This window comes from Choloepus didactylus, chromosome X (assembly GCF_015220235.1).
Source record: "Choloepus didactylus isolate mChoDid1 chromosome X, mChoDid1.pri, whole genome shotgun sequence".
NCBI lineage: Eukaryota > Metazoa > Chordata > Mammalia > Pilosa > Megalonychidae > Choloepus > Choloepus didactylus.
Genome location: NC_051334.1, coordinates 61,301,208 through 61,317,451, shown reverse-complemented (window position 1 = coordinate 61,317,451; position 16,244 = coordinate 61,301,208). Strand labels below are relative to the sequence as shown.

At 37.2% G+C, this 16,244-nt stretch overlaps 1 protein-coding gene across 1 annotated transcript; it reads right to left on the bottom strand.

Annotated features, from left to right (window-relative positions):
* Positions 1-1,776: 1,776 nt before the first annotated feature.
* Positions 1,777-2,488, bottom strand: LOC119523173 (DNA damage-regulated autophagy modulator protein 2-like). The gene is given in 1 exon segment (XM_037821971.1): positions 1,777-2,488. A coding segment is annotated over 1 exon segment (465 nt). The 3' UTR covers positions 1,777-2,023.
* Positions 2,489-16,244: the final 13,756 nt, after the last annotated feature.

Sequence of the window (16,244 nt, the reverse complement as noted above, 5' to 3'; positions counted from 1 at the left end):
AATGCCTTATCAATTCACCCAAGCTAACCAAGATAGAGTTTTACCTGACAGAAGAAAGGCACATTTGAAGAAAGGTATGGTTGACTACTTTAGTCTTAAGATGTGGGATGCACACCTCTTCCATGTTTCTCTTTATTTATTGTAGATGGTTATCTCATCCCTTCTTGAACCTATTAATTTTTTCAGCCTTTTAATTCTAAGGGTAAAAGTTAACTCAGAATTCAAATGCTATCAAATTAATATTTTCATCTTAAAACAAGTTTTAAATTGTTCCTGTATATCCATAAACCTAACATTGTAGGAAAGGACACGAGTCCTTGTTCTTTCCTGTGCTATCATCCCCACACATAATTTATAATTTTATGAACTTTAATTGTATTTCCCTCTCAGCCTTGGGTCTTTATAAGCTAAAGACTCAACATCCTGTAGTCCTTTTCAACTTCAACTACAGCTTCCTTGAGTACAGCAATCAGCACTGGGAGTTGTTTCCCAGGTGTGGTTTCACCATGATTTTCAAAAGCATAATCTGTTATGATCTGTTTCCCAATTTTTTTGTTTTTTTAGTGAAATGTCTCCCATGCTCACTATCTCTTGATAAAGGTAAGACAGTATTTACTTTATTCCATTTTGTCTTGTTATTCCAGAATGCCTTCAGAAATATTGCTTATTTACTCCTATATCCAGCAACTTATTCATAATTGAGATCACAGGTTCCATTATGTAAGAATTTTCTCTCAAATTGCTCCCTCTTATATTTTGAACTTGTTCTTAAAATGTCTTCTGGCCATGGACCCTTCTCCTCTACAGGATAAACCTGTTAATCTCAGGGATCTGTAAAAGATCCTTATCTGCACAGATAGGGATCCAAATAGAAACTATCTAGCTTCTTGTATGATAAGAGAAAAAGAGAGAAAATTGTTTACGAATGCATGCATCATAATGATTTAGCACCTAGTTTGTTTGTTTGATTGCCGAATTTGGTTCTTTAGAATTTAGATTCTACAAAGATCACATCTCCTTAAAAAGGCTCAACATTTGTCTGCTTAAGACTATTTTTATAAATGACTATAATTTGCAGTAAATGAAAATCTAAGAAGCTCTCACTGCAATTGGGAAGACTTTTGATATCAATCATACCTATTGTTATTCACAAACTTCTCAGCAGTGTATATGAACATTATTACCCCTTGCTTTATGTAAATTTATGCAGCAAGTCTCTTACTTATAGATACCTCTCTTCTTCATTCAATTAAAATCTCATACCATACCTTAAGCTTCATGAAACTACTCCAAACGTGTCAGATAGATCAGTTAGCCTAGTATCTGGTCTTGCAGCAAAAATTTCATCAGTACTCACAGAATCTCTTGTGTAAAGCTTAAGCAAAATAAAGAGCTCACTTGAATTCAAGCCTGCTTCTCTTTATAGGTGGCTTCCAGAAGAAAAATTAAAAGACTACAAAATCTCTTTTTTGACTTTGGGGGGAATAAAGAACCTGAAAGAACCTTCTTCACTATTTTTGTACTAAAGTAGTTCCTAAATCTAGAGTTTACAACTTTGTTGATGAAGAGATATAATTAATAAGATTGCTTCAAAATCCAGTTCTTAAGGAATTACTGACCAATACTGATTATTTGGGGTCCTGAAAAATGTCTCTCATAAATGCTCCAAACAAAACATGCTTTACAGTGATTTACAAAATGTGAAATGCTGGGCCATGCAGACTGCTTGGTGTACTTCTGCATGTTTCTCTTAAATAAATTAGAAAAACTACAACGTTGTAGTCCTTTGGTTTTATTTTCTGGAATAAAAAAGTATAGGCATGTTTACATGGTCCTCCTGATGATATCCTTTAAAATAACTTAACAAATGGCTTATTTCACATCTCTTGATTATCAGTATTCATCAATGTCTATGTCAGCCTTGATTAATTGGTTGAAAATTTCTGAGCAGAATAAGTAGCTTTGTGAATGTTTCCTCAATCCCTGAGAATCATAATCATCACAGAAATATTTGATCCCTTCATCATAAATCTCTGGAAAGTAGTCGAGTTCGTTCATTGTTAATAGGGCAAGGAGCAGTGTCATAGAGGGTTAATCCTTGTAAATTGGCTTCCACCTGTAAAGATATTTTCTGAAAATCACAGATGTAACTTAGGAAAAAACCAAAGAAGGAAAATGACATGGACCATTCTGCTGCAGTAGTGATCATGTGAAGCACATAACCTTTGTCCTCAGGGTTCCAATGGAGTTTCTGCACTATATCAGTGCCAAAATTGCCATTGTACAAAAGTGATGAGCAAATCAGCACTGGAAGTTTGCCACAATAGAAAGTCCCAAGCAACTCAGTAATCCAAGCACAAGGCCAGCTTTGTTCAATCTGATGATACGATTTTCTTCAGGATTCAGAGCTTGAACTTGTTTATAACGAACATAAATGGTAGCAATGCATAAAACTGCGGTAACATTTAACATTGCCCCAAACAAGCATTTTTCTGGAGCTACTGTAGGCAAAGCCGGGTCAACATGGTGGAGAGTTATTGCAGTAATGTATGAAAAGATAAAAGCAGCAGCCGTCCAAATTACAAGGGCAGATGGGAGGAAACTGAGGCCTTGCTGAAACCACCACATCTCAAACAGGTCTTCTGAACTTGCCTGGGTGACCCGGCCAGTGCAGCTCGCGAGCTCCGGAGCCTGCCCGCAGGATGGAGACGGGGCGGGGCCCTCTAGCCTTGACTCTTGAAGATGATTGTATAACAATGTAGCTTACAAGGGGTGACAGTGTGATTGTGAAAACCCTGTGGATCTCACTCCCTTTATCCAGTGTATGAATGGATGAGTAGAAAAATGGGGACAAAAACTAAATGAAAAATAGGGTGGGATGGGGGATGATTTGGGTGTTCTTTTTTACTTTTATTTTTATTCTTATTCTTTCTGGTGTAAGGAAAATGTTCAAAAATAGATTGGGGAGATGAATGCACAACTATATGATGGTACTGTGAACAGTTGATTGTGCACAATGGATGATTGTATGGTATGTGACTATATCTCAATAAAACCTAATTTAGTTATAAAAAATAATAGTGAAGAGTAAGAAACAGCATAGAAAATGTATGATGCAATGTTAAGTGGAATAAAATCAAATTTTATTCATTATGATTTTTTTAAAAATGGGCAAAAGACATGGGAAGACACTTTCCTGAAGAGGAAATACAAATGGCTCAAAAACATGAAAAGATCCTCAACTTCACTGGCTACTGGGGAAAAGCAAGTCAAAACCATAGTGAGAAGTATAAGTGCAAGCACCTATCTATATTTGTGGTGCTGAACTGTGAGAAACATGCCTTTAAACAAACCCTTTCTATCCTATTCACCTTCAAAACAGCTCTGATACTTCTAATCCCACTAGCAATCATCACCCCTATCCATTGCCATAACTTTGAATTCACCATCATTAACATATTTGAACATTAGGTTACCATTCCCCCTCACCAGCTACTGTCTATCACTAGGTCCCCAATATTCCACATTATAAAGCATTGACTTTACATTGTTCAGGGCATTCATAGAAGTGGTAACATACAATATCTCTCCTTTTGTGTCTGACTTATTTCCCTCAGAATTATATCTACAATTTTTATCCATGTTGCCATATATTTCAGTACCTTGTTTCTTCTTACTGCTGCATAGTATTCCATCATAAGTATATGCCACATTTTGTTTATCCACTCATCTGTTGAAGGAAACTTGGATTGTTTCCATCTCTCAGCAACTGTGAACAGTGCTGCTATGAACATCGGTGTACAAATGTCTGTTCATTTCACTGCTTTCAAATATTCTGGTTATATACTGAGAAGCTGAATTGCTGGATCATAGGGTAATTCAATACCTAGTTTTCTGAGAAACTGCCAAGCTGTCTTCCAGAGTGGCTGTACCATTATACAGTCCCATCAGCAATGAATAAGAGTACCAATTTCTCCACATCCTCTCCAGCATTTGTTGTTTCCTGTTCATATTTGATAGCCATTCTTATTGGTGTGAGATGATATCTCACTGTGGTCTTGATTTGCATCTCCCTAGTAGCTATTGAAGATGAACATTATTTTCATGTGTTTTTTAACTATTTGTATTTCCTCTTCAAAGAATTGTGTTTTCTTATCTTTTGCCTATTTTATAATTGGGCTGTTTGTACTATTGTTGAGTTTTAGGATTTCTTTATATATGCAAGATACCAGTATCTTATCAGATACATGTTGACAACAAAAGGTTTTATGTGAAAAATCTACATATTGCATACTAGGGACTATAATTAATGGGAACACCATACTAATATTATGCAAATACTAAGGACAAATAATTGAGGGCTGTCAGGAGCTATGAGATGTTTTGGGTCTTGAGAATTATTTAAAATGGGGAGTGATGAAGATTGTATAGCCAAGTGATGATAATGTGAAATATGGATGGATTATCATGGACATCACATATGCTATGTGAACTTAGAACCCCCTGCCTTATAAGTCAAGCCCTCAATATTGAGGCTTGCTTGGGTGAAACTTATGGTTGTAAAGGGGAGGCAAAGCCCACCTATAATTACACCTAGTAGTCACCTCCAGAGAACTCCTTTTGTTACTCAAATGTGGACTTTCTCTCTCTAACCCTAACTCTGCAAATAAATTCATCACCTTACCCCTGATGTGGGACAGGACCCCCAAGATGAATGAGCCTTCCTGGCAACATGGGACATGAATTCTGGGAATGAGCCTGATCCTGGCATAGGGGATTGAGAGTGGTTTTTGTTTTTTGACAAAAAGGGGAAAAGAAAGGCAACAAAATAAGGTTTTAGTGGCTAATAGAGTTCAAATAGAGTCAAGAGGCTTCCTGGAGGTTATTACTATGCAAGCTCCACCTAGATATGCCAAATGACCACAATATGATAAGCCCAAGTCAACAGCAGTCTCCAAAAGCTTAAAGAATACCTGGATCCCTATCTGGGACTCCATCAAAGTTTCACTCACTAAATTTATCCTTCAGAGACTTAAATCCTTTAGGGTGCTCCTATGCCAGGTAAGTCCTGAAACCCAGAGACATTAGCTAATTCAAGAACATCAACTAGATCTGTCCCCTTTGCTCATAAAGTTGACACCCCTTTCCAACATGAACAGGTTAGGGTGGTCACAGCCTAGAGATCCCTGAAGATCGGGGAAGTAATTAAACCAGAGGAAGTGATAGGAGCAGGCAAGAATGGAATTTAATAAAGGATTATGAACCCTGAATCTTTATATAATTTTCTTTTCCTTGGTTGCTAGGACACTAGAGTAGCTAGAAGTAGAGAATTGAAATGGAGGAACTGTAACATATAGCATCCTTTGAAATTTGTTCTATAGCTACTTGTGAAATTGTAATTTGAAAGCTATACCTTTTTGTATATATGTTATATTTCACAATAAGGAAATAACTGAAACCATGGCAATATAACTCATAACAACTTTGGATATTTCATGTATATATATATATATATATATATATATATATATACTTGTTAAATCATGCTTTGAAAGATATTACCTTTTTGTATATATGCTATATTTCATAATATGGAAATAACAGAAACTGTGGAGCTGTAACCTACAATATTTTTGTAATTTGCTCTCTAACTACTTGTTAAATTGCACTTGGAAATTTTTCATTTCTATGTATATATGTTATATTTGACAATAAAATATGATTAAAAACACAGTGAGATATCATCTCACACCTACTAGAATGCCAATTATCAAAAAAAACAATGGAGAATTACAAGTGCTGGAGAGAATGTGGAGAAAGAGGCACACTTATTCACTGTTGATAGGAATGTAGAATGGTGCAGCCACTCGGAAAGGCAGTGTGGCAGTTCCTCAGGAAGTTAAGTATGGAATCATCACATGATCCAGGAATTCCATTACTAGGTATATACCCTGAGGAACTGAGAACTAAGACGCTAACAGACATTTGTAAACCAACGTTTACAGTAGAATTATTCACAATTGCATAGAGATTGATGGACATCCCAAATGTCCATCAATGGAAGAGCGGTTAAACAAACTTTGGTATATATATATGTGATGGAATATTATATGACTGTAAGACAGAATAGAGTCATGAAGCACATAACAATGTGTATGAACCTTGGGAATGTTACGTTGAGCAAAATTAGCCAGAAAAAATAGACAAATATTGTACAGTCTCACTAATATGAACTAACATTAATGACCAAAATTTGAGAGTCAAAGTTGAGAATACAAGTTATCAGGAGATAGAGGATACAGATCAGGCATTTGATGCTGAAGGAGTATACAATGTTCAACAGGATTGACTGTATAGATCCAGAAATGGACAGCACAATACTCTATGATGGTAGCACAATATTGTAAATACACTGAACAAAGACGTCAGTGAGTAAAGTTGAAAGAGGAGCTCTAGGGCATGTATGACACCAGAAGGAAACATAGACAATAAAGGCTGGAACTGTATAACTTAGTGAAACCTAGAGTGGTCAATGATGGTGACTAAATGTACAAATAAAAAATGTTTTTACATGTGGGAGAACAAATGCATGTCTACCTTGAAAGGTGTTCAAAAAGGGATGGTATTGGAGAAAATATCATCAATGCAAACTGGAGTATGTGGTTAAAAGTAACATTGTAATAAGCTTCCATTAAATGTAACAAAGGCAATATACTGAAGGGAGGGGTATGGGATTCTTGTTAGTGGTGTTGTCTGACCTTATTATTGTGTTGTACATTTTCTTATATTTTTTTTGTTATTCTTTAAAAAAATTTTTTTGGAGTGATGAATATGCTCAAGTGCTGAATGTGGTTATGAATGCACAACTCTATGATGTTACTGTGAAGAATTGATTGTACACAGTGGGTGCTTGTATGGTATGTGAATATATCTCCATAAAATTTCAGGGGAAAAATAAAAAGAGTGATACAAGTGCTGGAGAAAACATGGAGAAAGGGTTGTACCTATTCACTGTTGGTGGGGAAGTAGAATGCTATAGCTCATCTGGAGGGCAGTATGGTGGTTCCACAAGTGGCTAAGTATTTGGTTGCCATAAGGTCCTGCAACCTCATTATGTGGTATAAACCTGGAAGATCTGAGAGCAGGGACGTGAATGGACATTTGCACACTGGTGTTTATGGTAGCAGTATTCACTACTTACAATGGATGCAGGTGGCCCAAGGGTACATCTACTGATGAACAGAATGGTGAACTCTGGTGTATGCATACAATAGAATATTAGGCAGCCGTTGTGAGTCACACAACCAGGTGAATTGATCCATTGATCCTGAGGATAGCCTTTTGAGTGAAGTATGCCAGAAATGAAAAGACAAACATTATAATGCCTCACTAACATGGAATAACTATAATGTGTAAACACTGAGAATTGAAATTTAGAGCACAGGTTATCAGAGGAATGCTTATTGTAATGGTCTGCAGATTGTAAGCGCTTATAGCAGTCACATCTACTCCTGAGTTGTAATGGTTATTTCCAAATTCTGAGATTCTGAGCTCAGAAACCTAATCAGTCTCTGGAAATTTGTATATTTGTGTGACACCTGAAACTCAGAGCTAGAGTTCTGCAACTATGAACGTCAGTATTAACTCACACAGCAACTGTTGAAAAAGCTGAAAAACAGTTCAGTCTTACCCAAATAGAGAAATGAATGAAGAGAATCTGGTTAGGACTAAGGCAAATCAGACCAATGGATAAAGGATAATATGGACTGTTGCTATTGAAAATGGTATCATTTTCTCAAGTGTCTCTTCAGTTTGTTCATTTCTAGCATATAGAAACATTAATGACTTATGTGCATTAATCTTTTTTCCACTACTTTGTTAAATTTGTTTGTTAGCTCTAGTAGCTGTATCATTGATTTCTCAGGGTTTTCCAGATATAAGATCATATCATCTGCAAACAACGACAGTTTTACTTCTTCCTTTCCAATTTGGATGCCTTTTATTTCTTTGTCTTGCCAGATTGCCCTGGCTAGCACTTCCAGCAAAATGTTGAATAACAGTGGTGATAGCGGGCATCCTTGTCTTGTTCCTGATCTTAGAGGGAAGGCTTTCAGTTTCTCACCATTGAGTACTATGCTGGCTGTGGGTTTTTCATATATTCTCTTTATCATATTGAGGAAGTTTCCTTCAATTCCTACCCTTTGAAGTGTTTTTTATCAAAAAGGGATGTTGGATTTTGTTGAATGCCTTTTCAGCATCTATTGAGATGATCATTTGATTTTTCTCTTTTGATTTGTTAATGTGTTGTAATACATTGATTTTCTTATGTTGAATCATCCTTGTATGCCTGGAATGAACCCCACTTGGTCATGGTGTATGAGTTTTTTAATGTGTCTTTGGATTCAATTTGCAAGTATTTTGTTGAGAATTTTTGCATCTATTTTCATTAGGCAGATAGGCCTGTAGTTTTCATTTTTTATAGTATCTTTGCCTGGTTTTGGTATCAGATTGATGTTAGCTTCATAAAATGAGTTAGGTAGTGTTCCATTTTCTTCAATGTTTTGAAAGAATTTAAGTAAGATTGGTGTCAGTTCTTTTTGGAAAGTTTACTAGAATTCCCCTGTGAAGCCATCTGGCCCTGGGCATTTATTTGTGGGAAGCTCTTTGATTACTGATTGGATTTCTTTGCTTGTGATTGGTTGGTTGAGGTCTTCTGTTTCTTCTCTGGTCAGTCTAGGTTGTTCATATGTTTCCAGGAAATTGTCCATTTCCTCTACTTTATCCAGTTTGTTGGCATACAGTTGTTCATAGCATCCTCTTATTATATTTTTAATTTCTTTGGGTTCTGCAGTAATGTCACCTTTCTTATTCATTATTTTGTTTATATAGGTCTTCTCTCTTTTTGATTTTGTCAGTCTAGCTAGGGGCTTGTCAATCTTGTTGATCTTCCCAAAGAACCAACTTTTGGTGTTATTTATCCTCTCTATTGTTTGTTTGTTCCCTATGTCATTTATTTCTGCTTTAATCCTTGTTATTTCTTTTCTTCTACTTGGTTTAGGATTGGTTTGCTGTTCATTTTCTAGCTTCTTCAGTTGATCCATTAGTTCTTTGATTTTGGCTCTTTCTTCCTTTTTAATATATGCGTTTAGTGCTATAAATTTCCCCTTCAGTACCGCTTTTGCTGCATCCCATAGCTTTTGGTATGTTGTGTTCTCATTTTCATTCATCTCTATATATTTAGCAATTTCTCTTGCTATTTCTTCTTTAACCCACTGATTGTTTAGGAGTGTGTTGTTTAACCTCCAGGTATTTGTGAATTTTCTAAGTCTCTGATGGTTATTGACTTCTAATTGTATTCCATTGTGGCCAGAGACTGTGCTTTGAATAATTTCCATTTTTTAAAATATATTGAGGTTTGTTTTATGTCCCAGCATATGATCTATTCTGGAGAAAGTTCCATGAGCACTAGAGAAGAATGTGCATCCTGGTGATTTGGGATGTAGTGTTCTATATATGCCTGTTAAATCCAATTCCTTTATCAGATTGTTTAGGTTTTCAGTTTCCTTATTGGTCTTCTGTCTGGTTGATCTATCTATAGGAGAGAGTGATGTGTTGAAGTCTCCCACAATTATTGTGGAAACATCAATTGCTTCCTTTAGTTTTGCCAGTGTTTCTCTCATGTATTTTGTGGCACCTTGATTGGGTTCATAAACATTTACAATTGTTATTTCTTCTTGTTGAGTTGCCCCTTTTATTAGTATGTAGTGGCCTTATTTGTCTCTCATAACATCCTTGCATTTAAAGTCTATTTTATCTGAGATTACTATTGCTACTCCCGCTTTCTTTTGGCTGTGGCTTGCATGAAATATTTTTTCCATCCTTTCACTTTCATTTTCTTTGTGTCCCTGTGTCTAAGATGAGTCTCTTGTATGCAACATATTGATGGTTCATTTTTTTTGATCCATTCTGCAAATCTATATCTTTTAATTGGGGAGTTTAATCCATTTACATTAAATGTTACTACCATGAAGGCATTTCTTGAATCAGCCATCTTATCCTTTGGTTTATGTTTGTCATATATATTTTTTCCCTCTATCTATTAATATCCTTTAATGTCCCCTTACTGAATCTCTTTAGTACTGAACCTTTCTCCAAATCTCTCTCTCCTTTCTTTGATTCTCTATTGGTAGGGCTCTGTTCTAGTTTGCTAATGCTGCCAGAATGCAAAACACCACAGATGGATTGCCTTTTATAAAAGGGGGTTTATTTGGTTTCACAGTTACAGTCTTAAGGCCATAAAGTGTCCAAGGTAACACATCAGCAATTGGGTACCTTCTCTGGAGGATGGCTGATGGTGTCCAGAAAACCTCTGTTAGCTGGGAAGGCACATGGCTGGCATCTGCTTCAAAGTTCTGGTTTCAAAATGGCTTTCACCCAGGATGTTCCTCTCTAGGCTGCAGTTCCTCAAAAATGTCACTCTTATTTGCACTTGGGATATTTGTCCTCTATCATCTTCTCCAGAGCAAGAGTCTGCTTTCAACAGCCATCTTCAAACTGTCTCTCATCTGCAGCTCCTTTGGTTTCTTCAAAGTTTCCCTCTTGGCTGTAGCTCCTCTTGAAAACATCACTCACAGCTGCACTGAGTTCCCTCTGCCCATCAGCTCATTTATATGGCTCCACTGATCTAGGCCCACCCTTAATAGGTGGGGCCATGCCTCCATGGAAATATCTCATTAGAGTTCTCACTTACAGTTTGGTGGGGTGCATTTCCATGCAAACAACCTAATCCAAATATTCCAACTTAATCCCCACTAACATGTCTGCCCCACAAGACTGCATCAAAGAATATGGCCTTTTCTGGGGTACATAAAAATGTCAAACCTGCACAGGCTCCCTTTAGTATCTCAAGTAGGGCAGGTCTCTTGTTAGCAAATTCTCTCAGCATTTGTTTCTCTGTGAAAAATTTAAGCTCTCCCTCAAATTTGAAGGAGAGCTTTGCTGAATAACGAATTCTTGGTTGGCAATTTTTCTTGCTCAGAATTTTAAATATGTCATGCCACTGCCTTCTCACTTCCATGGTGGCTGCTTAGTAGTCACTACTTAGTCTTATGCTGTTTCCTTTGTATGTGGTGAATTACATTTCTCTTACTGCTTTCAGAACTTGCTCCTTCTCTTCTCTATTTGACAGTGTGATCTGAATATGCCTTGGAGTGGGTTTATTTGGATTTATTCTATTTGGAGTTTGCTGGGCATTTATGCTTTGTGTATTTATGCTGTTTAGAAGATTTGGTAAGTTTTCCCCAACAATTTCTTTGAATACTCTTCCTAGACCTTTACCCTTCTCTTCCCCTTCTGGAACAGTAATGAGTCTTATATTTAGAAATTTTATATTATCTATCATATCCGTGAGGTCCATTTCATTTTTTAAATTTTTTCCCCATTCTTTCTTTTGTTCTTTCATTTTCCATTCTGTTATCTTCCAGGTCACTGATTTGTTGTTCAACTTCCTCTAGCCTTGTACTATGAGTATCCAGAATCTTTTTAATTTGGTCAACAGTTTCTTTAATTTCCATAAGATCAGCTATTTTTTTATTTACTCTTGCAATTTCTTCTTTCTGCTCTTCTAGGGTCTTCTTGATGTCATTTATATCCTGTGCCATGCTCTTCTTCATGTCCTTTATATCCTCTGCCATGGTCTCATTGTTCATCTTTAGTTCTGTGATTAATTTCTCTAAGTACTGTGTCTCTTCTGATCTTTTGATTTGGGTGCTTGGGCTTGGGTTATCCAAGTTATCTGTTTTTTTCTTATGCTTTACAATTTCCTGTTGTTTTTGACCTCTTGGCATTTGCTTAACTTGATAGGGTTCTTTTAGGATTTGTAGACTTATTAAAACCCTTATCTCTAATTTGTCAGATCTACAGCTTCATGGAGTACATTTTAGGTAACCAGAAGATGGCGTCTGCAAGCCACCTATTCCCCTCATTCCATTTCTCCCCCACTTTGTCTTTGTGGTGAGTGGGGTGTGAGTCTTGTGGGGTCCAATTGGTGTGCCAAGCTTGCATGTGTAATGGTGTTGCTGGCCCTGTATATAGGGCATCTGGGTGGTCAGGGATGGGCAGCTCTAACAATCAAATCTCCCTGGTGTTCCTGGAGATTTAAAGCTGCTGCAATAGTCTAATCTTTGAGTTCAGTCCTGCCACAGTTTGTCTCTGCTGCTGACCGACAAGTCCTTGGTACTGGCCTATGGCCCCTGAGACTTGTGAGTGGGTCCCTCTTCCAGGCCATGCACCCCCAGGTTCTCTGTTGAGGGATGACTGTTTTATGTCACAGTTGAGTGCCATCTCCCCAGGGTGGTTCTGGGCTGCAGGGCTGTGCATGGATGCTCCCAGTCTGCTGAAAGGATGGCTGAATGGGGCATGTTAATTCACACTGCTCTGCCTTCCTAACTCTGGGACAACCAGCTGAAGGTGCAGGGAAGGTTAATGTCCACACCTGATTTTGTGGTGTGTGCATGTGTTGTTGGAAACACTTCCCATCACACTGGGTTTTCTGGGGCAGCTCTAGGCTGTGGGGCTGGTAACTGGCAGGAGTGTTCCCTGCCCAATGGGAAGATGGCTGAGAGGGGATGCCCCCCTTTTCTTGGGAAGTTGTGGTGTTTAGTGAATTTTCTCAGCCACTGGACTTATTGCCTTGTGTCTCAGAGCTCTCTTACTTCTGTTCTTGTTTTGACTTGCCCAAATTGCAAGTCTTTGAGGCTTTCTGTATTGGGCTTCTTTGAGTAATTGTTTTAGAAAAAGAAAAAAAGATTTTAAAAAAGTGGGGGTGGAAGGCCCTCCTTGCAGATCTAATAGGTTATTGAAATGCTAAAAGACAAGGCAATTAGGGCCATTAAGGAACACTCCAGGGAGCAGAGAAACCAGTTTTTCAGACAAAGAAACTCATCTTTTGGATTTGCATATGAGCCTCCCTCTGCTGGAGCTCTGCTCTTCCCTGTTCTATGTTCACCAGAACTCCAAAAAGCCTCCACTTTCATTTTTGGGTTTTTTCTTGCTGTTTTTGCTACCCTGTCTCCTCTCTGCTTGGCTGGCTGCTCCCAGATTCTCCAATGTCTGGTCTCAGTCTATCTATGGTTGGAGTTTGGATCAGTAGAATGAGTTTCTGATAAGGGCCACAACTGCAGTTCTCCCTCATCATTCCCAGCACTGATGGCCCCTCCTCTCACAGGACTGAGCCTAGCAGGGAGGGGTGTGATTCCCCTGGCTGCAAAAACTTACAGATTTTGCTGATCTCAGCTGTTCCACGTGTTCATGAGTGTTGTATGTAGTATGCCCAAAGTCAAATTGCTCTGCAGTGTCCAGTCCATGCACTTCCTGGCTTTCTACCTACTGCCCTGGAGGAGTAACTAAAACATACACCTCACCACTCTGCCATCTTGCCCCACGCCCCTGGACTGTGTTTTAAAACTTCAACTTCTGTCTGAGACCAAGGGAAGAGATGTTTATTTGTTGCAGGATCTATATTTTCTGTAGCACACTAAATAATTTAACTTATATGGTCAATTTATTCAAACACCATAATTGCATGTAAGTTTGAGTAGGAATTGAGATCTGGTAGGTTTGTACAGGTTAGTGTGAAATCCTGATACATACAAAAATAATTTGGGAAGAGAATAAAAATATATTTGCAGTGCCCCCCGGAGGAACTGGGAAAAATGTGGAATTGTGGGACATCCCCACCTGGGTTATTACTGATATTCTCACAAACATTGAGGACTACCAATTTAGTAGGCTGAGCCCTTGATCTTGGGTCTTTCCATTATGAAGCTTGGTACTGCAAAGGAAAGGCTGAGCTTACTTATAATTGTGCCTAAGGTTCTTCCCCAGAGAACCTCTTTCTTGCTCAGATGTGGCCTCTCTCTTTTTCTCTAAGCCCACTCAGCAGGTAAACTCACTTCCTTCCCCCCTATGTGAGACATGACTCCCAGGGGTGTAAATCTCCTTGGCAACATGGGACATGACTCCCTGGATGAACCTGGATCTTGCATCATGGGATTGAGAAAATCTTCTTGACCAAAAGAGGGAAGTAAAATGAAACAAAATAAAGTTTCAGTGTGTGAGAGATTGGAGTTTCAAATGGAGTTGAGAGATCACTCTGGAGGGCATTCTTATGCATTATATAGATATCCCTTTTTAGTTTTTAGAGCATTGGACTAGCTAGAGTGAAATACCTGAAACTGTCAAACTGCAACCCAGTAGCCTTGATTCTTGAAGATCATTGTAAGTAGCTTACATGGTGTGATCATGTGAATGTGAAAACCTTGTGGCTCACCCTCCCATTTTCCAGTGTATGGACAGATGAGAGGAAAAATGGGGACAAATATTAAATAAAAATAGCATGGGATGGGGGGGTGGAATGCTTTAGGTGTTCTTTTTTACTTTTATTTTCATTCTTATTTTAATTTTTTTTTGAGTAAGAAAAATGCTCAAAAATTGGTTGTGATGTTGAATGCACAACTGTATGATGGTATTTTGAACAGTTGATTGTACACTGTGGGTGACTGGTATGTGAATATATCACAATAAACTGAATTTAAAAAGATTTAGCAAAGAGCCATATGTATATTTGTTATTGTCTTTGTTGTTGTTTTTTAAAATTGTAGAAACATACATAACATAAAATTTGTCATTTTAATATCTTAAATGTACAATTCCGTGGTATAACTTACATTTACAATGTTGTGTTACCATTACCACAAACCATTACCAAAATTATTTCATCTCCCCAAACAGAAACTCTATCCATTAAGTAATAATTGATCATGCCCCTTTCCACCAGCTGCTGGTAGTTTCTAGTCTACTTTTTGTCTCTATGGATTTACTTACTGTAGATATTTCATATAAGTGGAAACAAAAAAATATGTCTTTTGTGTCTGACTTATTTCACTTATGATAAAGTTTTCATGGTTCAACCATGTTGTAGACTGCATCTGTTCTTTATCCCTTTTTATGACTGAGTAATAATCCATTGCATGTGTATATGCCACATTTTGCTTATCCCTTCATCTGTTGATGGACATTGGGGTTGTTTTCTCATCCTGGCTATTGTGAATGATGTTTCTATGAACATTGGTATACAAGTTTCTGAGTTCATGTTTTCAGTAATTTATGGTATCTACCAAGGAGTGGAATTACTGGGTCATGTGGTAGTTCTATTTAACTTTTTGAGGAACAAGCAAACTGTTTTACACAGCAACTACTCCATTTTACCTTCCAACAGCAATGCACAAGTGTTCATATCCTTACCAATACTCTGTTTTAATAATAACCACCCTATTGAGTCTGAAATGGCATCTCATTTTAGTCTAGATTTGCATTTCCCTAATGGCTAATGATGTTGAGAAATTTTTTCATTTGCTTATTGGCCATTTTTATATCTTCTTTGGAGAAATGTTTATTCATATAGTTTGTACTTTTTTAAATTGGGTTGTTTGACTTTTTGTTGTTCAGTTATAGGAGTTGTTTATATAGTGGATGTTATACCCTTATCAGTTATATAATTTACAACCATTTTCTCCCTTTCTGTAGGTTGACTTTCACATTCCTGACAATGTCATTTGAAGAAACAAAAATGTTTATTTTGATGGTATGCAATTTATCTGTTTTTTTTTCTTTTGTTGTTCATGCTTTTGGTGCTACAGCTAAGAATTCATTGCCAAATCTGAGGTCATGAATATTTTCCCATATGCTTATTCTAAGGTTTTTATGATTTTACCTATGACATTTAGGTCATTGACCCATTTTGCATTAATTGTTGCATGTGGTGTGTGTTAGGGTTCCAAATTTATTCTTTTATGTGTGGAAATACAAATTCCCAGCACCATGTTTTCAGGAGACTATTCTTTATCCATTGAATGGGCTTCACACCCTTATACAAAATCATCTGGCCATAGAAATGTGAGATATTTTCTGAACTCAATTTTTTTCCATTGGTATATATGTCTATCTTGATGCCAGTACACCACTGAATTGATTGCTGTAGCATTGTAGTAAGTTTTGAAATCAGAAATTGGGATATCAAATTTATTCTCTTTTTTTCAAGATTGTTTTGACTAAGGTCCTTGCAATTCCATATGAATTTTAGGATTGGATTTTCCATTACTGAAGAAGAAGGTGCCAGAATTTTGATAGATATTACATTTAATCTCATCACTGGGTGATATTGACATATTAACCATATTATGTCC